Below are 24,493 nucleotides of genomic sequence, written 5' to 3'. Positions count from 1 at the left end.
CTGCCGAACAGCTCTCACTGTCAGGAAGTTCTTCCTAATGTTTAGGTGGAATCTTCTTTCTTGCTTCTCTGGAGCAGACACGGGGCAATGGATTCAAACTACAAGAAAGAAGATTCTACCTAAGCGGTAGTTTCTCTTGTGTTTACTTCATTGACTCATCAACCTGTGATGGGGATGAGGAGCTTGTAGATCATTTAATCAAACCAGTGCAGGAAATGACAAGTTAGAGCCTATTGCTCTCCAGCATTTGTTTATAGATTTCCAGGGAGAAAGAGCCCACAAACCCTCTAGGTAACTTGTTGCATTGTTGATCTTCTTTTACTACCAAGAAGCTTCTTCCAACATTCAGCCAAAATCTACCCCACCAGAACATATCCCTTCCAGTGTGGCAGAGGAAAAAACATTGTTCTTGTCAATAGGACAACGATTCAGGTACCTGAAGTGTTTTCATGTCATCCACCTGCACCTCAATCTTTTCCTTCAACATTTCAGCATTGTTTCATAGTTTATTTTAATTATGTGAAGAGGCAGTGTGCCTCTGAATATTAGTTGCTGGAAACCACAGGAGATGAGCATGATCCTGGGGAGAGCATTCTACAAATGGGGAGCCGCAACTCAGGGCATGTTTGTGGGCTTCGCTTAGGCCAGGGGTCAGCAACCTTCGGCTCTCCAGATGTTTCGGACTACAATTCCCATCATCCCTGACCACTGGTCCTGTTAGCTAGGGATCATGGGAGTTGTAGGCCAAAACATCTGGAGAGCCGAAGGTTGCCTATGCCTGGCTTAGGCATCTGGTTGGGTACTGTGGGGACATGATGCTGAATTAGATGGACCCTTGGCCTGATCAAGCAGGGCACTTCTTATGTTCTTATTTTATAAATGATTTCATACTTAGAAGCCATTCTATCTTGTTCGTTTATTTCTATATCACTCTTCATCTGAGGATCACAGTATGAAAACACACAAAAAATCCATAACATACTAACAAACAAAAACAACACCCCTCCCCCCAGTTTAAAAGGCCATAGGTTATTTAATTAGCCAAAGGCATAGGAGAACAGGAATGTTTTCACTTGGTGCCTATAGGTATATAATGAAGGTGCCAGGTGAGTCGCCCTGGGGAGAGCATTCTACAAATGGGGAGCCACAGCAGAAAAGGCCCATTCTTGTGATGCCATCCTCCAGGCCGCTCGTGGAGGAGGTGCACAAAGAAGGGCCTCAGATGATGATTGCACAGCCTGGGTTGGTTCATAAGCTGTTTAAAAGGCTTTATAGGTCAAACCAAGCAAATTGAATTGGTGGCATATTGATTATAATAGGGCATGGGTAGGCAAACTAAGGCCCGGGGGCCAGATGCGGCCCAATCGGCTTCTAAATCCGGCCCGTGGACAGTCCGGGAATCAGCGTGTTTTTACATGAGTAGAATGTGTGCTTTTATTTAAAATGCATCTCTGGGTTATTTGTGGGGCCTGCCCAGTGTTTTTGCGTGAGTAGAATGTGTGCTTTTATTTAAAATGCATCTCTGGGTTATTTGTGGGGCAAAGGAATTCATTCTTCTTCTTCTTTTTCAAAATATAGTCCAGCCCCCGACAAGGTCTAAGGGATAGTGGACCGGCCCCCTGCTGAAAAAGTTTGCTGAACCCTGTAATAGGGAGTGCCAGCCCAGTACATTTTGCTGTCTGAGGCAACGGCAAAGATGATGTGCCCCGTTTTATGTACAGAAGCTGACCGGACAGGCTGCATAATTTTGCCTCAGCACTAGTGATGAGACAACATCCTCACTGCAGCTGAGGCAGATGGCTAGTGTAGGGAGTGCAGGACAGGCCATGTAGGAGGCATGGCTCTGCCTTTCAGTGGAGGGGAATGGCCAGGGAGGTAATGCTACCATCCAACTGTGTCTGTTGCCTGAGGCGTTTGCCTCACTCTGCCTAATGGTAGGGCTGGCTCTGCTCAAAGGGCCTATTCTCCATACCCTTGACTGTCTTTTCCTGCTCTCCTTTGAATCCGTTCCAAATGACAATGGCTTCACTTGTCTCCTTCAAGTATGGTTTGCCCAGACCCAAGGACACAGTGTTCCATATGTGGCTGAACTAGTGCAGAACAAAGTGAAACTTAACTCTTCTTGTGAACTGGAAACTGCGGTTCAGTTAATGCTGCCTAAAATTGCATTAGTTGCACGTACACTCAGACATTGCTGCAGAAAAGCACTCCAGAAGATCTTTTTTTAAAAAAGAAAAGAAAAGAAAAGCAGAACAAATTAGTTTTAAATAGCTCAGTTTTAAAATGCTTACATTAGAGCATTAGGAAGGATATGTCCTCAGTGGTATAACAAGAACTACCCAAGCAGGTGTTTGTGCTGGTAACACAACCATTTTACAGCCAGTAGTGACTGGAGGTAACCGGTTTCAGCAAGAACTGAACTGGCAGCAGAAAAAAATATATTTATACTTCACAACTAAAAGGTAGCAGGGAAAAGCTGTTGCAAAAAAACAAAACAAAATGTTTTGCTTTAATTAAAGAAATCATATGCAGTCTCACTTTAGCTCAAAGCCATGACCAGCTGTAACCAGTTGCTTCAAGTAAGAGCTGTGTCCCTGTCTTCAGAAAACAAGAACAAGAAGTTTGGAAAATCCTTCCCAATGCTACAGAGTCATAAATCCAGAAATTTGTAACAGAATAATTGGGACCGAGAGGGTAATATTTTTAGACTACAGCATAACTTGGAACACCAACAGAGACAGCCTTTAACATTTAAAACTGACATATGTCTGTTTTATTGCATATTTAGTTTATTGAACCCAATCACAAGATCTTTTTGCCTCTCCCCTCCCCAAACATCTTCAGAGGTTAAATAGCAACAGATTTGGATGAAAGAAAAAACCAGAGACATGGTCATTCTTGACTTTCCCATCAAGATTTTTCCCTAATTCCACTGAACAGTTGTACATTTGATGTGTATCACCTACAGACAATCTTTTCTTCAGGAAGCAAGATGGATCTGCAACAAAACATTGCAGATAAGAGAGCGCCTGTGTTTCAGTCAGTTGGTTTTGCCCTCCTTCATCCACCATGATATTCCATCCCCCCCCCCACCCGCCCAATTTTCTTCCCTCCCCCCAACACATACACACGCACCAATCAGCATTCTGCGTCCTCTGATACTTAAGTGAATTTGGTTTGCGTATCTGTGCCTTGTTTTAAAGAGATGGACCATCAGACACCAGTTATATAGGGGTTTAGAGTGTGAGTTCATAGTGGTTCACTGCAGCTTCTTGGCCACAAACTAAGGGGCTGGTCTTGTCTATAAAAACCTAGATTATATAAAGGCTAGGTACTTTAGAAACAAGTTCTATCTCCTTGTCTTGTAAATGAAAACAACATTGGCCTTATTTATCTTGTTCGTCTTGTTCAATGTTCAGTAGCAGCATTACCTTAAGAGCTTTTAATATTACAGATAGAATTTGTTGCTCTGCTTAAAAACAACACTACCACCACAATTCATTCCGTTTCCATACTTGTTGAACCTGGCTTCATTTCACATCATGCTTTAAATTTATTTCCACTCTGTATTGCCTCTGTCACAATTAGCTGGAATAATTGTTAACAATCCTTTTGAACTTGTACTGGTAATAATCAATTTCAGGCAGAGATGCTCATTAAAGTTTATGACTGCAATGTTCATGTAACTTCTCAGTTGAAAATATTGGATGCTGCAAATTCTGACCATTGAAGTCCCTCTTAAATTAATTAAATCTCATACAGTGTCAATGTTTTAAAGCACCTTAACCACTTCATACCTAAAATTTCAGATTACTTTGCTATGTTTAACATTTCATTTTAAATAATTAAAAAAAACCCATTGCAGATATTGATGGATTTAAGTATCTTTTAAGCATATCCCAGGTTTTCATAGCAGCTGAAATGGGGAGATTTTCACTTCTCCTTCATATCACCAAGGCATAGGAATATGAGCTGTCAACAGTTGTCTTGGTTGAGGAAGGGGGACTTTAACAAAACAATAATGTCTCCCGAAAAGTATTTCCTACTGAGTTCAGGAGACTTTACTCTCAGAAAAGTCGATACAGAGTTTCACACTAAGGCATAAAACCTGAACACACTTACTAGGAAGTCAGGCCCTTAAATGTCGCTTTTGAGTAAACATGCATAATATTGCACAAGACAATCTTCAGTGTTGCATTTTGATGAGTTGGTTAAACATAGACATGCAACATTATTTTTAGTCTCTGGAAAATTGATAAAATGTCCGTTTATTTATGTATTGCTGTCTCGAAGTTTCGTAACAGTGAGGTAGGAGAGCTAAAAGTAATGCCAGTATATTTCATATCTGGCAACCAATGTGCATCTCCGCTTTCAGATAGCTCATTTACCAGAAGTAATGTATTCAGCGTTAAGTCTGGAAATGTATACTTCAGGCATAGGCAACCTCCGGCCCTCCAGATGTTTTGGACTACAGTTCCCATCATCCCTGACCACTGCTCCTGTTAGCTAGGGATCATGGGAGTTGTAGGCCAAAACATCTGGAGGGCCGAAGGTTGCCTATGCCTGGTATACCTGATTCTGACCCAACTAAGCCTCTGGTAAATGAGCCACCATAGCCACTGGAGGGCTGTGAAAATTTGTATCACTGGCTTTTTAGACTCATCTATTCATGTACTATCTGAAAGCAAAGGGGGCACATTGGTTGCCAAATGTGATCCCATCCCACCCCCCGCAGCTCTTCTACACCACTATCATGTTTCTGCCAAATTAACAACATCTGCTGTGGGACAGATAATTGTGATTTGATCTTCTGAGAATACTGCCAACCAACTTGGAATGTCCAAAGTATGTAGAAGAACATTTGCCTCTGTCATGCCGTTTTGGGAACATTTCCCTCCCGTTTCAGAAATGGCAGTGCATGGAAGATGCCAGCGGGAGGCTCAAGCTGCACAAATGCAAAGGGATGGCCAGCCTTACAGCTCCAGGAAGCAGCAAAGGCGTCTCCAACCTCATGCCCAAGTACTACAGCAGGAACAGTGAAGACTGCAACTGCGAGGAGAATGAATACAAGCTGAGCCACATCGGGCGGCGAAAGAAGCTCTTCTCCAAGAAGAGTAAGTAAACGGTCAAGTTTCTTGTATCATTCTTTGCATGGTGGAGAAAAACCTGACCTGAATAATTAGACTACACATACACACAGAGAGAGTCATACCTTGGTTTTCAAACAGCTTAGTTTTTGAACGTTTTGGCTCTCAAACGCCGCAAACCCAGAAGTGACTGTTGCGGTTTGCGAACTATTTTTGGAAGCCAAACGTCCGATGGGGCTTCTGTGGGTTCCGGTTGGCTGCAGGAGCTTCCTGCAGCCAATCAGAAGCCACACTTTGTTTTCCGAATGTTTTGGAAGTCGAATGGACTTCTGGAACGGATTACGTTCAACTTCCAAGGTACGATTGGGTGGGTGGGTGTATGCATTCAAATCCCATATTTTTAAATAAAGTGCTTAAGGTAGCTTATGACATATTGAAAAATCGGAAATGACATCTCCACAATAAGAAATATTACAAATTAAAATGGAAGAATACAAGTGCAATGGAACTTAAACTTGATTTGGCCAAGGCCCTGCCCAGAAAGGGAAGGTCTTTGCAAAATTGCCGAAGGCCATCAAAACTGGAAGGGGTGGTGAGATGAGCCTCATTGAACAGGGAGTTGCACAACGAAGTGCAGCCACTGAGAAGGCTCCAATGTCTTTACCAGCTGCACCTGTGCTGCCAAGGAGAACCTATTTGATAGGCAGGCTTACATGGAAGGAGAAAGTGCTTTAGGTATCCTGGCCCAGAATCGTTCATGCACTTCAAATACCTATGTGAACCTTGCTCAACTTTTTAAAACCTTATTTCTAATTTACATGTCTGTTAGGTATATACTGTGTGTTTATTTGAAAGGCTTTAGCCCAAACTTCCCATCAAATTCAAGACACCTTACAGTAATCAAAACACAGCATGACATTCAGAACAAACTAAAGTTAACATCCTATAGGAAAGGAAAGTATGATCAGATAAGTATGAAAGAGCGTGGGATAATTTCCAAGCATTTGCCGAGCTTTAAATAAAATTAAAGAAACCCCGGAGTTAATTAGAAGCCCAATGTTAACTTCTGGGCTATGACGAGCGCAACTGAGGTCACACCCAAATGCTTGTTGTGCCTGATTCAAAAGTAGCAGTACAGCAGCTGGCAGGCTGCACAAAAGCTGACTTGGGGATCTACTTTGCAGGCTGCACAGGTCATTCTAGTCCTGTGAGGTCAAGTTCCTTTTGAGCAACAGAATAATAGCCTTCCAAGTGCAGCTGTGTATCAAAGAGGTAACAAGTGACGGCACCCAAAGCTACATGTGTAGAAATGGTTTATTCCTCTGGTCCTGCTTCCACCAACATGGAGATCATCCTAGCTGTGCCTGATATGGCCCAGCTCTCATTCAGGAAGGTCTGTAGCACGGAGCCTCTTCTTTGTGAGTGGGCTCACTGCGCTATTTAGAATCGTGCATGATCAAGAGCCTCAGAGCAGCTCCCTCTTTCAGATCTCTTCGACTAATGTGCAGAAGGCAGGGCTGGCAAGGGACACGATGCCAGGGAGCTTGGCCCCACTTCCCCCTCTGTGTGCTGATGGGAGAGCGAGCAAGCAGAGCTTGGGTGTTACAGCATCTTTAATTACGTTGCGTGGACTTGCTTGTTCTCAAAGCTGCTTGCTTGTAATATTCTCTTCCCGGGTTGAACGACAGGTGCCGCTGTTGACATTGAACCACAGTTGCCTCCCAGACAGATTGACTTTCCTTGGCAAAGCCCGGGTGCTTTTTTTTACATAGCCCATTCCATAGGCTCTCCTTTTAAACTTGAGTCAGTTTAATATCTATATTTGAAGTGCATAGTCTAATTATAGATTAAAAGAACCAAAACAGCAGCTCAGAATTATTATTCGTCTGTAAAGTTTCCTTCGCCTCGCTCCACAATTGCAGAGCCTTAATTATTCAGCAGATTAGGCTTTCTCGGTAATGACCTGGCACAAGCTTCAAACAGGGAGTTTAAATTGATTTTCTTCCTTTATATTTGCCTTGCAAGCTGATTAGTAACTGCTAAGCTAATTTTTAGGTGAATAAAATCATTGGTTCTCAGGTGAAATCGCCAGCTACTCTTGCTGCTTGGAATTTGTGGCACTACAGATAATCTTTAAATAATGCTTGAGCTGTAGTTCAATTAACTTGTTCTTGAAGGAAGACACCCTGGAACAGTGAGCACAGTTGCATGGACTCACTAGCGACTTCTGGAGAATCAGGAGGCACTTAATTTGACAAAGTTATGCTTAAAGTGGCAAGCAGACTATACCGAAAAAGTTATACTTAAGTGGGGCAGAATATCATCACTTATGGTACTTAACGCAGATCAAGCATAGGCAAATAATTTATTGGAACCTGTCCAAATCCTCATAACACCCCAGTTAACCGTGTGATTATCTCAGTTTACAGGTGTCAGAAACCCAAGTGCCTTTCCAAACAATATTTCGTTCATGCAGTAAATGCACAGCAGTTCACTCGTTTGTCGTACAACAAGGAGGGTTAACATTTTCAGCCCCAAAAGCCTTGTTCGAGATTGGCCAACTCTTGGAGAGCCACATGTTAACAGCCCGTTACTGCTCCTTTAGCACACACACATTTGTCAGATATGCACACCACAGTCATACCTGCAGAAACACAGCAGCAGCACAGCAGCAGCACCATGGCACATGTTTTTATCTTATTTTTAATTGGATTGTTTCTGCTACCTGGTTGTGGCTGCTTAAGGAGGGCAGGATAGAAATTTAATAACAAGAATAATAGTGGCCAGATTTTTTTGATTTTTTTTTTAACGACTGCCAACAGCAAATTGTTGTTTGTTGTATTTTGAGGGGTGGGCAGAGGTTTTGCGGGCCCCAAACTTTTTCTAGCTCCAGGAACGTTGGGATTTTCATCAGCACCGGGAGAAAGCTTAAACTACCAGCTTCCGCAGAACAGTCAGCACTGCTGACTATTTGATTGGGTGGTTAATTAATTATTGACTAGTGCTTAGGCAAATTAATGTAATTTGGAATAATAACATATGGAAGTAATTTTTATTCTTTGGAGGGAACTATGATGTTTCAGTATTTACTGAAAATAAGTTATGTTGAAGGCATAAGGTATGGCTGACTTGTGCAAATATGTTAATTTTTGCGGTGTGTGGAAGAGCTGTTTTTTAATTTAGTTTTACATATATATATATATAGTAGTTATGAAGTGTCCACTGCTTAACCTAGTCATTCAGTGGTAAGAAATGGGACGGCTCTTCCATTGTTCATCAAAAATTCAAACCAAAGAATGTTGTGGAGGGAATCCTAGGATAAGGAAATTCTGGGATTCGTTTCAGTCCCTCTGCTTTTTCCTGAGAGAACCATCATTTACCCATGTTCTGAGATATAAAGCAATTGGCTTGGCAGGTGCATTCTAGTAATCAGGTGTGAATGATGAGTACTTCAAGAACAGTTAATAGCAACCTGAATGCTGATCATGCTTGTGCCAGATGCAAAGTTTATCTTTTTCTTATAAAGCATTGCCTCCTTTTTCCACTGCAATTATTGTAATTATTCCAGGTGCTGTTGCCCGGAATCTCATCACACAACACAGAAACAACAGCTCATCTCCCTGTTTTGCTACTACACTATTGGCTTGTCAGGGAGTCAACCTAATGCAGGTGTGGGGAACCTTTGGCCCTCCAGGTGTTCCTGGAACATCAATGCCCATCATCCCATGCCACTTGCCATGCTTTCCAGAGCTGATGGATGTTACAGTTCAGCAACATCTGGAGAGCCAGAGGTTCCCCACAGATGACCAGATGACAGTGTGTGTGTGCAAAAAACAAAGAAAGAAAGAAATACATTGGCTCCTGGATCTATAAGGGACCCGAAAGCCAGTTTGATTTACCAACTGTTTTCATAGCAGTTTGAAGCTGAAAATGTAGCAATCATTTATTTATTTATTTATTATTTAAATAAATTCAACTTGTGCAAATATTTACTGTTATGTACTGAGTTGAATAGGATCCAAACTGCAGCAGTCTGATTGGTCCTAGAACAATAGGATTGAGATTGCAGCAGTCTGACTGGTCTCAGAACAATAGGATTGAGATTGCAGCAGTCTGACTGGTCCCAGAACAATAGGATTGAGATTGCAGGAGTCTGATTGGTCTGCAGGAGCCACCCAATCCAGCTCCAGGTGGAAGTGAATCCGCACTCTGATTGGCATACAGGAGTATCCCGGAATTAGCCAATCACGTGGGGCCCATTGTGTAAATAGTGTATATAAAGCAAACGTTTTGGGGGAACTACATTCCTCACTACTATGAGCTGAATAAAGAGCATGAAAATCACACTGGACTCCGAGTATCTTTCACTGGTGACGAAGGTGGGATCCCGCTGAGCTGACTGCCACACACAGCACCGCAGCAACGCCACCTGCCGCACAGCTGCCTCGCACCGTGTATCCAGGCTTCAGCTCCGGGTCCCAAGGAACTCAAGATGGCAACGGACAGCAGCTTCTCGCCATTCAACCCAGCATCAGGAGACTGGGAAGGATACGCCACCCGTTTCACCTTTCTTCTAGAAGCTAAAGGGGTCACCAACGATGCCAAGAAGAGGGCGATATTCTTCAGCGTCTGCGGAGAGGAGACATTCGAAATCGCCCGGGCTCTCCTTGCGCCTGATGATGTCGCTACCGTTCCTTACAAAACAATAGTGGAACGGCTGAAGGGGCACTTCTCGCCACAGCCCTCGGTGGTGGCTCGTCGAAATGCCTTCTATGCAAAGCGGCAAGCTCCTGGGGAAACCATAACGGGGTTTGTGACCTCCCTCCGCCAAGCCGCTCGGTTCTGCAACTTCTCAGAGTTGGAGAACATGCTGCGTGACCGCCTCGTCAGTGGCCTGAGGGATGAGAAGCTGCAACGACGCCTCTATGCCAAGAAGGACCTAACATTCCAGGTCGCTCTGGAGGAGGCCCTGGCAACAGAAGCCGCCGAGAGGTCGATGCAAGAGGCACGGCCGAGCGTGCCGTCCCAACCAAGGGTCCACCACGAGGACCTCATCGACGATTCAGGATCAGACAGGGAGGAGGTGCACAGAGTACAGCGGCGCACTCAAGCCGTGCACACACCACAGCTGCCTCGACCAGAAGGAGGGAACTGCGCAAGCTGCGGGGAGAATCACGAGAGGAGGACCTGCCGTTTCCGCAATGCCGAGTGCAGGCAGTGCAGAAAATCAGGCCACATCGCACGGGTGTGTCGGGCTCGGCCCATCCGACGCCAGGCATCAGATGACCGCCCCAAGAGCCCCAGGTCCCGGGGCCCAACACACCAAGGCAACTCGACGGAGACCACGGACTACCAGGTATACCAGTTGCCCCACCCCAACATAGAGAAAATTTATGTAGAGGTACAGATAGAGGGGGCCCCGTGCCGCATGGAGCTGGACACAGGTTCAACCCTATCCATAATCTCGGCACGGACTTTAAGGAAACTGTGCCCTAGTGGGGGTCCCAAACTCAGGCCAGCCCCATTCACCCTCCGGGACTTCCAGAAACGTAAGGTCCCCACAATGGGGGTGGGGACCTTCAGGGTGCAATATCGAGGGCGGACGCGGCAACTGGACTTGCTCGTGGTCAAGGGCTCCTACGTTAGCTTACTGGGATTGGCATGGTTTGGACCACTGGGGCTAGCCGTCACCGGGGTGAACCGCACTAGCTTACAAGTGGATGTGGACGCCATATGCAAGGAGTTTCCGGGGGTTTTCGATGGGAAATTGGGACAGTATACAGGCCCCCCCATTGCCCTACAGCTGGACCCCACAGTACAACCGGTGAGGCTCAAGGTCCGCCGGGTCCCGTTTGCCCTGAAACCCCGCATAGACGAGGAATTGGACCAGCTCGTGGAGCAAGGAGTGCTGGAGCCTGTGCCTAATGCCACCTGGGAAACCCCGATCGTCACACCCGTCAAGCCTAATGGTTCGATCCGCATCTGCGCAGACTACAAATGTACCATAAACAAGGCCCTCACGGGCCACGCATACCCAGTGCCAGTGGTCAGCCATGTCCTCGCCACCCTGGCTGGGTCAAAAATTTTCGGCAAGCTGGACTTGGCCCAAGCCTATCAACAGCTGCCAGTAGATGAAGCCACAGCAGAGGCACAGACGATTGTGACACACAGGGGAGCGTTCAAGGTAAAGCGGCTGCAATTCGGTGTCAGCGTGGCACCAGGCATATTCCAGAATCTAATGGACTCTCTCCTTAAAGGGATTCCTGGCGTCACCCCCTTCTTCGATGATGTGTTGATTGCCGGGCCCACGGCAGAGGAGTTTGAGGATCGCCTTCGCACCGTTCTGCACCGTTTCCAGACAGCGGGTCTCAAGGTGAAGCGGGAAAAGTGTCTACTGGGAGTGCCTCAGGTGGACTTTCTGGGATTTATGGTGGATGCAGAAGGGGTCCACCCGACTGGGGACAAGGTACGGGCCATTTGTGATGCCCCAGCGCCCAAGGGCAAGACTGAACTTCAGGCCTTCTTGGGGCTATTGAACTTTTACCATGCCTTCCTTCCCCATAAGGCAGCAGTAGCAGAGCCCCTACACAGACTCCTGGACAAGCGGGCCCCTTGGGTGTGGGGCCAGCGCCAGGAGGCCGCATTCCAGGCAGTCAAGGACTTGCTCGTCTCAAACTCGGTCTTGGCACACTTCGACGAGAGGCTGCCGGTGGTGTTAGCATGTGACGCCTCACCCTATGGCATCGGTGCTGTCCTTGGACACCAACTCCCAGATGGAAGAGAGGTGCCAGTGGCATACTTTTCCCAGACACTCACCACAGCTGAGCGGAACTACTCGCAAATCGACAAGGAAGGTCTGGCAATCGTGAAGGGAGTAAAAAAATTCCACGATTTCTTGTACGGGCGCCCCTTTACCGTGGTGACTGATCACAAGCCGTTGCTTGGTTTGTTTGCCCCCGAAAAGCAGACCCCCCAAGTGCTGTCTCCTCGCGTCCTCAGGTGGTCAATTTTCCTTGCCGGCTACCAGTATGCACTGATTCACCGCCCTGGGAAAGCGATGGGCCACGCAGACGCCCTCAGCAGGCTACCACTACCAGAAACAGGCCCCGACCCAGCACCCGCACAAGAGGTTATGAGCCTGGAGCTGCTTCCCGACCACCCTATTCAGGCACAAGAAGTTGCACACCATTCCAAGAAAGATAGGGTCATCTCCCGGGTCCTGGACTGGGTGTGGAGGGGATGGCCCAGCAGCAGCCCCGGGCCAGAATTCGCTGGCTACACAACCCGTAAACATGAACTGTCGGCCCACAAGGGGTGCCTGTTATGGGGAAGCAGGGTCGTCGTTCCTGAGCCCCTTCGCAAAAGGGTCCTTGCAGCCCTACACGAGACACACCCAGGGGTAGTGAGAATGAAGGCCCTCGCCAGGAGTTATGTATGGTGGCCAGGGATTGACGGAGAGATAGAGACCTGGGTCAAACACTGCCAGGCCTGCCAAGAATCCCGCCCAGATCCCCCAAGGTCCCCAGTGCAGTCCTGGGAGTCCGCCCGAGCACCATGGTCACGCCTGCACATGGACTTTGCGGGCCCCTTCCAGGGGAAAACATTCTTCATAGTGGTGGACTCCTACACCAAATGGCTGGAAGTCGCACTGGTACCATCCACTTCTACGTCCGCAGCCATCCGGGTACTACGCAGGCTGTTTGCAACCCATGGACTCCCTGACACTCTCGTCTCAGACAACGGAACCGCATTTACGTCAGAAGAATTCCAGACCTTCACAGCGCAGAATGCCATCCGCCACATCCGCTCAGCACCATTCCACCCTGCCACCAATGGCCAAGCAGAGCGCATGGTGCGGACCACCAAGGACACCCTACGCCGCATGACGCAAGGGGACTGGGAGTACCGCCTTGCCACATTCCTTCTAGCACAGCACAGCACCCCCAGCTCAATGACTGGCCGGAGCCCCGCTGAACTACTAATGGGCCGGCGCCTCGCAATCAGACTGGACCGCCTCCACCCTGACAGAGCTCAGGATGAGGTAGTGGTGGTGGAAGGCAGGAACCCCCGGACCTTTGTGGCCCAGGATCCAGTGTACGCAAAGAATTTTGGGGCAGGCCCAGCATGGGTACCCGCCACAGTCACCAGGGTGACGGGCCCCGTCTCATACGAGGTGCCAACAGAGGGGGGGCAATGCTGGCGCCGCCACTGCGACCAGCTACGGCGACGATTCCCAGGAGAAAACCAGGAGGAGGACAGGTCAGAGGAGTCCCAAGGGAACAGTGGGGCATTGAGACCCGTAGAGCAGGAGGGGCCAGCAGGGGAGGCAGAATCAGTAAATACTGAGAGGACCCGTGAGGCCGAAAGGGCACCGGAACCAGAGCCACGACAGAGCGAGCTGGTTGCGCCAGACCAAACAGCCCCATCACAACCAGCAGCCTTGGAACACGAGCCTGAATCAGAACCCCTGACCATGGAACAGCCCAGGCCGCAACGCACACGTAGGCGGCCTGCGTACCTTGAGGACTATGGATGCAACCTCCCAGGCAGGACTGGAACTTAGAGGGGAGGGGTGTTATGTACTGAGTTGAATAGGATCCAAACTGCAGCAGTCTGATTGGTCCTAGAACAATAGGATTGAGATTGCAGCAGTCTGACTGGTCTCAGAACAATAGGATTGAGATTGCAGCAGTCTGACTGGTCCCAGAACAATAGGATTGAGATTGCAGGAGTCTGATTGGTCTGCAGGAGCCACCCAATCCAGCTCCAGGTGGAAGTGAATCCGCACTCTGATTGGCATACAGGAGTATCCCGGAATTAGCCAATCACGTGGGGCCCATTGTGTAAATAGTGTATATAAAGCAAACGTTTTGGGGGAACTACATTCCTCACTACTATGAGCTGAATAAAGAGCATGAAAATCACACTGGACTCCGAGTATCTTTCATTTACCTATGTATCTCCCATTGGCTGTTGGATTTTTTTTAAATAACATTTTGTTCAGTATTGACACATTTGAAAGAAAAGAAAAAAGTTGGTCGCTCATGCGTGCAGAGAAGAAGGTCAACAACAAAAGGAAGCTGGTTCTTGCTAAGAAAGCCTCCCTTTGTTTTTTTTCTTATAACTATTTGGGTGTAGCTCCTTGGAACTTCCTCTCGGTATTGAAAAGGAAGGGAGTTCCCACATTTTAGTCAAATGTTCCATAAATTAGAACCTATCCCCCCCCCTTTAAGCTATGATTCACCTGGTTGAAACTCAGGTGGAAAGCCTGAGTCCCAGGTGGTGAAAAAGCTCGAGTGAACTCATCAGCTCAGTGTGCTGAAAACAGTACAAAATGATGAGTCAGTGTCAGAAGTAATTAGGACAGGGGCTGTTATTATTGCGATAAGTACTTCAGATATAAATTTGTATTTATGTAGCATTTCTCATATACTCTCTTCAGTAGGCCTTGGCATAAACCTTAAAGGTAGGTCAGTATTATTATTATTATTATTATTATTATTATTATTATTATTATTATTATTAATTTATTATCCCAGTGCTGCTGATAAAGGGTGATGGAGACTGAGAAAGAGTAGCTTGTGTAAAGCCGTCTGGCGAGAGTCAAATAAACGTTACTAAAAATGAGAGGGGCCAACACTGAAAAGATATGTCAAACTTTTCCCTCCACCTTCGTAATGTCCAATATACTGGGTTGCCCCAGCCACTCTGATGTCATTTTGCTATGCCTTTACCCCTGAAACAATGCCAGCCACTGCTATCAATCAGGAGTGTGACCACAGTAAACTTCATCATACTGACACAGCCCACTGGTTCATCTTCTTGGTATTCTTTATACTGATTGGCAGCAGCTTTCCAGAATTTCAAACTGGTTTCTCCCAGCCCTGCCTGGAGGGGCCAGGGATTGAACCTGGTATCTTCTGCATGCAAAGCAGATGGCTGGGCTATTGAACCACACAGCTTTTTTGTTAAGAGAGGTGAAAGCAGACACAGCCATCAGTGAGCTTGCAAGGGTGGCCCAGCAGTATTCACGCCTGCTGAGTTGATTGGGCTTTCTGTGCCCAGAGGAAAGAGCTTTCGCAGCCCAGACTATGCAGAGCTTCACTTAGGAAGTTTGCTTGTCTGAATGGGAGAGGAAATACAAGCAGCAGAGGAATATTGAATCATGGCCCTGGACCTGGAGCTTAAAGATAGGAAGTTTAAAACCTGCTTGATTTTTAGAATGGAGTTGAAATCGAGAGGGACCAGGTAGATAGGATAAATGAGAAAACAGTGGGGGGGGGTTTAACTCAGGTGTGTCTCTGATTTGTCTCCATGGGGAAAATTAAGGATTCTGTATCAGAGGAAATTTTAAGGAAAGGCCACCAGCAACTCCCATAAAGGTTTTCGATTTTGTTTTGACTATGGCAGACCAACACGGCTACCCACCTGTAGACGGTTATTTGGCATTCTTGGGAAGTTGGCAACGGACATACTGTAATTCTCATATCTGCATTTCAGTATTCTGGGTGTCTACTGCCACCTTGTGGCTGTAAGTAAATTATTAGACAGAAATTATTTACAGCATTATTGCACGCAGAAAAACCATGATCAACATGGAAACCTATGTCCCCACTGTGGAACTACGTGTGGATCCAGAATTGGCCGCCACAGTCACGGGCACACCATTAAGACCAGCCACAATGGATTGCCAAAGATTGTTTTTAAAAATCCACACAAACCCAATATATTACTGCTTATACTGCTGCTGCTGCTGCTGCTGTTCTTCCTGCTGCTGATACTCATGTATACAACACAATTTTACAAAGCTCTTGCCCATCTTCATTTTTGCTTTCTCATGGGAACCCACTTAGGGTTTATTATTCTCAAATTGCAGGTGGGAAATTTAGCAGGCAAGAGGTTTGCTCAAGTCCTCAAGATGATTCCGTAGCAAAGGTGGGACTTAACTGATTCCAATACCTGTAACTAGTGGACTGATACTGGTTGTGTATAACAATGCAACCTTTGTCTAATCCCACACCAGCAGAAAGATGATCTCAGCCTGGGAGGTCCAACAGGCTTCTTGTGGGCATCTAGCCCAGGGTTTCCTAAATTTGGGTCTCCAGCTGTTTTTGGACTAAAATTCCCATCATCCTTGATCACTGGTCCTTCTAGCTAGGGATGATGGGAGCTGTAGTCCAAAAACAGCTGGAGATCCAAGTTTGAGAAACCCTGCTCTAGCCCACTAAAGCAATTGTCTGGCTTCTATCAACCCTGTCAAGTGTTATTGTGGTAGGAGAGAGATGAGTTTTACTTGTAAGGAAGACAACGTTGTTTGCTGGAGTTGTAGGATAAGAGAGATGTTTCCATATTTCCATTTTGATTTTCATATGTGATGTCCTGAGCATAATGAATGGCATGTGCCCCATAACCTCGAAGACTTCCACAGCAATGCTGATTTTATGATAAAACCTGACCACATCTGCAGGGGCTGGTCTCTTACCCCGGGAACCAGACTGCAATCTGAAGAGTACGCTGTATTAAGACAGAGAAAGGCAAGCTCTGTTTTTTCCTCCTTTCCCCAGAATACAAGGCAAGCTATATTCGGAGTCGTTCAATTCGTTCGGTGGCTGTTGAGCTTGATGGAGAGGTGTATAACTTGGATTTGGAGGATGGCTACCAGCCCGTCTTACCCAGAAATATCACAGCTAAGAACAAATATGATAAAGATGCTGAAGGAGAAGACGATGATAAGGATGTGGAGGAATACAGTGGAACAGGCAGTATTTCGGAGAATGCAGCCCCTAACTTAATAAAAGTGACACATAGGTAAGTCCTACTGAAGCATAGTTGAAATTACCATTACTGTTTCATACAGCAACAGCAGTATATGTGCCACTTTGTAGAGTGGCAAGGCCCCATCTGCACTGTGCATTTAAAGCACTATTAAACCTGTTTAAACAGTCACAGCTTCTCCTAAAGCATCCTGTGAAGTGTAGTTTGTTAAGAGCGCTGAGATTTGTTTTTAATTATTTTGGGGATTTCATCTATTTTCTTTTTATTAGTATGCTGCTTGGAGAAAATTTTGATCAAGTTGTTTATACATTTATTTATTTATTTTAAAAAGTGAAATGCAAAATACAACAGAGTGGGCAGAATTCACCTAACCAGGCCCTGAACAAGATCTTCTGCTTTCACAATGGGGCTTCCCCCACCCCCAAAAAATAGCTATGGGAGAGTCCCCAGAACAGAATGCAGGAGGAGGAGAGTGGGGATCGTTCCATCTGGCAAGCTGCAATGTTTGTGCTGATGGAACAAATGAAAGAGCAGGGTGTTAAATTCCACCCGCTGCTCTAATCCAAGAGAGTTTATGGGCTTGTTGAGGACCACATCTGTCCAATTTAACTCTCAAATAAGTTTTCAAGATGATTGGGAAATATAAGCTACTATGTAGTGGAAGCTGTATCATGAGCACTGAAATACTACAATATATGCACATTAAGGACAACATTGTGAATTCCAAGGGCTAAAAGAATGGCTTAATTGCAGCTGCCATTTCCAAAGTGGGGGAAGGGATCATAAAATAGATTGCAATGCTTCGTAACACATACACATCTTAAGAATGGTCAAATGCTGTATGTCACCTTTGGGGGGCCCATTTCGCACCCCTGCTCAGTTATAAAGGTAAAGGTACCCCTGACCATTAGGTCCAGTCGCGGACGACTCTGGGGTTGCGTGCTCATCTCGCTCTATAGGCCGAGGGAGTTGGCATTTTTCCACAGACAGCTTCCGGGTCATGTGACCAGCATGACTAAGCCGCTTCTGGCGAACCAGAGCAGTGCACAGAAACACTGTTTGCCTTCCTGCCAGAGCGGTACCTATTTATCTACTTGCACTTTGTTGTGTTATATACCTGCTCAGTTATATTACTGCACAAAAGGTGCTCATGAACTTGATGCTTTCTTCTAGAGTGAGTATGTTGCAGGGAGCATCCTTTTCCAGTCCTTGCTCTGCTGGGCAGTCCAATGACCTTTGTTTCCCTCTTCCCAGATGTTACATCTTAGAGAATGACACCGTTCAGTGTGACACAGATCTGTACAAATCACTTCAAGCTTGGAAGGACCATAAGCTTCATATAGACCATGAGGTGAGTGGTTTTGACAGCTGCATATATACTGGCACACATGGGAAACGCCACTTGAATTTGCATTCCTAGATGCAAATCTTGATGCCTTAACAAAACTGGGAGGCTGCAGACCCTTAGCCAGACTTTGCATAATATCTCAGGCAGACTCACCTGACAAGGTTGAAGGTTCCAGCCCCAGAGAATCTACCGCTTCTAAATTGTGTGCTGTCCACATTCTTTTTAACAAACGCTGACAGCGTGATCAAAGGTATCAAGGGGAAGCAGTAACTGGACAGCTGTCAGCTTTTGAGTGAGTGCCACTTGGTCAGCTGTAAAATGTTTAGAGGCAATGGATGCTGCTGGTCTTTTGAAATGTTAGGTAGAATGAGACCAGGTGCTAAACCTCTTCACTGTGTTAATTGATCTGTTTTCTTTTTAAGCAAATGCAGCAAATGAAGTTGGATAGTATTGACAGTATATTCTCTCCCCCCCCCCGACTTTCCCATCATCTCCAGGTCAGAGTCTGCAGACAGTTTCGCCTTTGAAGGCAGAGACTGGTGTAGACAATCAGTAGCCCCTTCCTGCCAAGAGCAATTGTCGCTGCTATATATAAACTCCTTTTAAATAGTTCTACATGATAGCTTTTCTCACTGTTTTGTGCATGGTGGTTTACCACTTCATTGAGTGAATTTTTGTAAAAGGGTTGCACCTAAGGGTTTCCCTTGGTCCATGGAAGGGCTTTTGATCTGAATCATTGTCCTAGTGATTTTTGAACAATATTGACCGATATGCCCAGTGTTAGAAAATCAATGACAACCATTTTGAAAATAGAAGTAATCAGTCAGGGAAAAGGAAAAGGAAGGTTGTATTGTGCTTAGAAATAGTAGAGACACATTCAATATTACCATGCAAAAGTGGGGAAACACACCTTGTGTTTCTATTAAAAAATGTTTAGAGAGTAACATCCCTATAATGTAATCAGCATAATTGCCACCCCAAGAGGGTGCAGAAAAATGTATGAATACATCCTGTTTCTGATCTCTCCCATCCTGCAGCCTTTGCATTCAGACTAAAAATTTATTCTAAACCAGTGCCATCTATTCTGCCTAGCAGTAGCTTTCTAAAATATTTCCTATCCCTGCAGTTTGATATGATTTAATTGGAGATCCCACAGTTCAAACAGGGACCTTATGCCTCAAAATATGTGCTCTGCCATGCCTAGATCCAGTGTGGTGTAGTGGTTAGAGTGTCAGACTAGAACGTGGGAGACCAGGGTTGTGGTCCTCACTAAACCATGAAGCACACTTGATGACCTTGGGCCAATCACAGTCTCTCAGCCTAACATCTGCCTTGCAGGGTTGTTGTGAGAATAAAATGGAGGGGAAGGCAGGACTATGTATGCCACCTTGAGCTCCTTGGAGGAAAGGTGAGATATAAATGCAATAAAAGTAACTAAAAAGAACTTGTGTAGCCCCATCACTCTGTAATGAGAGACAGGATACTTCTCTCATTACAACTTCAGACAGGGGCATAGCCTGGTGCCTGTGTGCTTATCTTTTTAAAACAAGGCAAAGAAAAAACATGACCATCATCCCTTGTCTTTAAAGAGACTCCCCATCTATTCCAACATTTTCGACAAATTACTGTAAGAGCTAGTGTTAGTTTGTCTACTTAGTGCCTGACATATTGCATCTTTTGAGGATTAGGAAGGTTTCTTGCAAATAATAGAAATGCAACTCTCCCCTCCTCAGTGCGATGATGCAAGTACGACGATCTTCCTGAGGGAAAGCAATTGCCAATTCAAGCTAATAGCTAGCTAGAAATTGCTCTTATTTCTTCTGCAGTTCCAAATGTCCGTCACTTAACAGACTGAAGAATGCAGCTGTCAAGCTTGGCTTCTGGCTAGAGAGGAAAATTTGGTACAGCAGCTTAAATATCTTGGTTTTTTAAAAGGGGTGAAAGTGCAACAAGAGACTGAGAACCCATCTGCACTATACAATTAAAGCAGCATTGTACCGCTTTAAACCAGGCATGTCCAAAGTCCATTTCGGAGGCCTAATCCAGCCCGTCGGTCGGTTTAATCCAGCACCTGTGTCAGTTTATTACCTGGGGTAAAATCCTAAAAAAAAGGTGAACAACTTTGGTCGGCCCTCATGCATATTCACTGCATCAAATCTGGCCCTCTTTGAAAAAAGTTTGGACACCCCTGGCTTTAAACAGTCATGGCATCCCCCCCCCCAAAGGATCCTGGGAACTGTAGTTTATTAAGGATGTGGAGAGCTGTTAGGACTCCCCAGCTCTGCTCACAGAGCTACAATTCCCAGTTTTCTGGGAAGAGGGGTTGAGTGTCAAAACCCTCCAAGCATTATAGCTGTGTGAGTATAGGGGTCTTCTAACAGGTCTCAAACACCCATAACAAACCAAAGTTCCCAGGATTCTTTGGGGAAATCCATGATTGTTTAAAGTGGTATAATACTGCTTTAAATGTGTGGCTCAGATAGGGCCTTATTGGGGTTGTGTTTATGTAGACGTTAAAAGGGTGTGTGTGTTATTGACACCAATTGGGTGAGAGGATGGTAGAAACCCAACCAATGTATCTTACGGCTTTCCCTTGTGTCGTTACTTTCTGCTGTTACTAGATTGAAACTCTACAAAATAAAATTAAAAACCTAAGGGAGGTGAGAGGTCATTTGAAGAAGAAGCGACCAGAGGAATGTGACTGTAACAAGATAAGGTACTCGTCCACCTATACTGGATTGGCAAACCTTAAGAAGTAGTTTCTGGGGTCGGGTGGGGGGTTGTTATTATTAGCTTGGGCAAGTTGGCCATCCAAACTGTGAGGCTGTTGGAAACTCTTAGCAGTGCAAAGAGATGCTTCCTCTCGCCTACCACGTTCTTTGGGATTCCCACAGTAACATTGTCCCCACCCATATCTTGAGCACCAGGCTTAGCAAATGACCTGCCCCTAAGGGAATTATTACATGTTTCATTATTGCCCTGCTTTGGAATATTTTAAAGATGTGGGCCTTGTTGTCACAACCAGCCGATGGTACAGTGGACTTGTGCCTGGTCTGTACCACTTCAGCCTACAGCTGGGCAGAATATCCCTGTTCCATAACTGACAACAACAACAACAAAAACCATAAATAAATAAATCCCTACATTTAGAAAATGGGCATGCCATTGGCACAGCTAGGCTAGAGCCCTTCTCCCTTACATTCTCGCTTTTTGTTCATGGGAATTGCTAGGAATGCTTGCCGTGCAGTCCGAAGTAGTAAAACCGAGAAGCAGGTCTCCTTCCTCGTCTGCTGTTTCCAAAAACTAGACCTGAAGTAGCTACATTGGGGGGCGGGGGGGGGGGGCTCTGCTGCTCTAGTGCTTGTGTTACATTTCATTTTTGTTACTGTGTGGAAACAAAAAGTGAGAAATTCTAGAGAGCAAAAAAACATGTAAGGGGCCAGAAAGTTTTTAGTACTTCACATTATACCCATCTTGTTCTTAACCAACAACAAACGTATGTAAGAAAGTACAAATCCCTTCCTTTCCATATTGGATTTTGGTGGAGATAGTGTGTCTTGCTAGTTAGCTTAGTCAGTTAGAGCGTACAGTGGTACCCCGCTAGACGAAAATAATTCGTCCCGCGAAAATTTTCGTCTAGCGGGGTTTTCGTCTTGCGGAGCGGCAATGGGAGCCGCGCTCCGCAAAACGAAAAGAAAAAAAAAAGACGAAATTTTTTCGTCTTGCGAGGCAGCCCCATAGACTTTTTCGTCTAGCGGGGCTGCCTCCCGCTAGACGAATGCTTTCGTCTAGCGAGTTTTTCGTCTAGCGAGGCATTCGTCTAGCGGGGTACCACTGTAGTGCTGATGACGCCAAGGTCACAGGTAACTCAGAGCTGTCAACCTTCCTTTTTTTGCATTGGGAAACAGCGCTGGAATAAGGGAATTTGCTGCCAAAAAAGGGGGAAGTTAACAGCTATGCACAGGTTTAAACCTTGTATGCGAAAGGCTGGACTGGATGAATCCCAAACCGGAATTAAGATTGCCGGAAAAAATATCAACAACCTCAGATATGCTGATGATACTACCTTGATGGCAGAAAGTGAGGAGGAATTAAAGAACCTTTTAATGAGGGTGAAAGAGGAGAGCGCAAAATATGGTCTGAAGCTCAACATCAAAAAAACTAAGATCATGGCCACTGGTCCCATCACCTCCTGGCAAATAGACGGGGAAGAAATGGAGGCAGTGAGAGATTTCACTTTCTTGGGTTCCATGATCACTGCAGATGGTGACAGCAGTCACGAAATTAGAAGACGCCTGCTTCTTGGGAGAAAAGCAATGACAAACCTAGACAGCATCTTAAAAAGCAGAGACATCACCTTGCCGACAAAGGTCCGTATAGTTAAAGCTATGGTTTTCCCAGTAGTAATGTACGGAAGTGAGAGCTGGACCATCAAGAAGGCTCATCGCCGAAGAATTGATGCTTTTGAATTATGGTGCTGGAGGAGACTTTTGAGAGTCCCATGGACTGCAAGAAGATCAAACCTATCCATTCTGAAGGAAATCAGCCCTGAGTGCTCACTAGAAGGACAGATCCTGAAGTTGAGGCTCCAGTACTTTGGCCACCTCATGAGAAGAGAAGACTCTCTAGAAAAGACCCTGATGTTGGGAAAGATGGAGGGCACAAGGAGAAGGGGACGACAGAGGATGAGATGGTTGGACAGTGTTCTCGAAGCTACTAACATGAGTTTGGATAAACTGCGAGAGGCAGTGAAGGATAGGCGTGCCTGGCGTGCTCTGGTCCATGGGGTCACGAAGAGTCGGACACGACTGAACGACTGAACAACAACAACATGGGTCCATATTCCTACATTGCAGGGGGTTGGACTAGATGACCCACAGGGTCCCTTCCAACTCCATTATTCTGTATTGTGGGGGGTAGGTTCTTTCTCCTCCTGTCTCTTGCCGCTACTTCAATTCTGCTTTCCTTTTAGTGAACCTTAATGCCTTTATTTTATATTTTAATATTGTTTTTGTCAAGTTTCATAAGCTGCCTATAGCTTACAGGGGAGTGAAAGTATAAAAAACATAAATGGAGGAGAGATTGTCTCTTAACTAATTGTACATCTGGGTTTTTTTTTGTCTTGCAGCTTCCATACTAAGCACAAAGGCAAACTGAGGCACAAAGGTTCTGGTGTCCACCCTTTCAAGTAAGTACAAGCAGGCATCACCAGATGAGTAGCAAATGTGAAATGCTCCTAAATTCAATTCTGCTGCAGTACTTAGAATCAAAATAATCTAACCAGAAGCATAAGGAAATGATAGGGATTCAACCTCTGCCTGTAGGACTCACATGCACATCTTGGTCATGGTTAACAATTGGTAAGGGTTGGGGGGCAAGGATTGTGGGAAGTGGATGTGCTTCATGTGCAAACATTTGGAATTGCATCTGTTGGTTGTGCTGTTCCAGCAAAAACAATCCACTATCTGGATTTCTGGACTGTGCCATTTCAGAGTATAGAGAAAAGTGCACTCTCTTTAAAGGTGCCTTCATCTGCCATTCTCTTGACTGTATCAGACACAGAAAATGAATGAGGAGCATAGCCATCCTGGTTGGTAGCGACTGATAGCCTCATTTCCCATGAATTTGCTGGTATAATGCAGCTTTGTTATGCAATGAGCTATTAGTTCACCCTGCATCCTTGTCTCTACTGTAGGAAAGCCCTGCAAGAGAAGGACAAGGTGTGGCTCCTCAGGGAGCAGAGGCGAAAGAAGAAGCTGAGGAAGCTGCTCAAGAGGATTAAAAACAATGACACGTGCAGTATGCCCGGCCTGACTTGCTTCACCCATGACAACCAGCATTGGCAGACTGCCCCCTTGTGGACACGTAAGAAATTCCCGATACTAACTCATAAGGCAAGAGGGCATTAGCTTATGCACTCTTCTTCCAAAACAAGCAAGCCTGCAATTGCGTCCCCCAAATAGAACTCAATTGCCTCTGAGAAATGCTGGCTCCTATATCCCTAAGAGACCTATCATCATCCTGTGTCTTTAGTGCAGATTAGAGACAACAAACCAAACCTGTGGCTGATTTCTATGATGAGAGGCATTTGTGCTAATAACTTTCTGAACCCCACCCTTTTTGGAGCTGGGAGCCCTGCCCTTTTATCCCAGAGGTGGTGGTGGGAGAGGAGAGGCATCCACAGGGAAGCTCCTTGGCATTACAATGCCCTCTGCAGCTCTGATGTCTCAGAGATGCGACTGCTAAGCATGGGATACACACAGTGCTACACACAGAGAAGTGT

At 45.7% G+C, this 24,493-nt stretch overlaps 1 protein-coding gene across 3 annotated transcripts in view; it reads left to right on the top strand.

Annotated features, from left to right (window-relative positions):
• Positions 1 to 24,493, top strand: part of SULF2 (sulfatase 2) — a 193,265-nt gene that overhangs the window by 162,781 nt on the left and 5,991 nt on the right. For all 3 annotated transcript variants that reach the window (XM_033153510.1, XM_033153511.1, XM_033153509.1), the window contains exons 11-16: positions 4,907 to 5,114; positions 16,652 to 16,895; positions 18,117 to 18,213; positions 20,832 to 20,926; positions 23,339 to 23,398; positions 23,906 to 24,075. In XM_033153510.1, the coding sequence (XP_033009401.1) occupies positions 4,907 to 5,114; positions 16,652 to 16,895; positions 18,117 to 18,213; positions 20,832 to 20,926; positions 23,339 to 23,398; positions 23,906 to 24,075 (874 nt within the window). The remainder of the gene's footprint in view (positions 1 to 4,906; positions 5,115 to 16,651; positions 16,896 to 18,116; positions 18,214 to 20,831; positions 20,927 to 23,338; positions 23,399 to 23,905; positions 24,076 to 24,493) is intronic.

The sequence above is a fragment of the Lacerta agilis genome, chromosome 6, assembly GCF_009819535.1.
Source record: "Lacerta agilis isolate rLacAgi1 chromosome 6, rLacAgi1.pri, whole genome shotgun sequence".
NCBI classification, from domain to species: domain Eukaryota; kingdom Metazoa; phylum Chordata; class Lepidosauria; order Squamata; family Lacertidae; genus Lacerta; species Lacerta agilis.
This window is presented reverse-complemented; position numbering and strand designations above follow the sequence as displayed.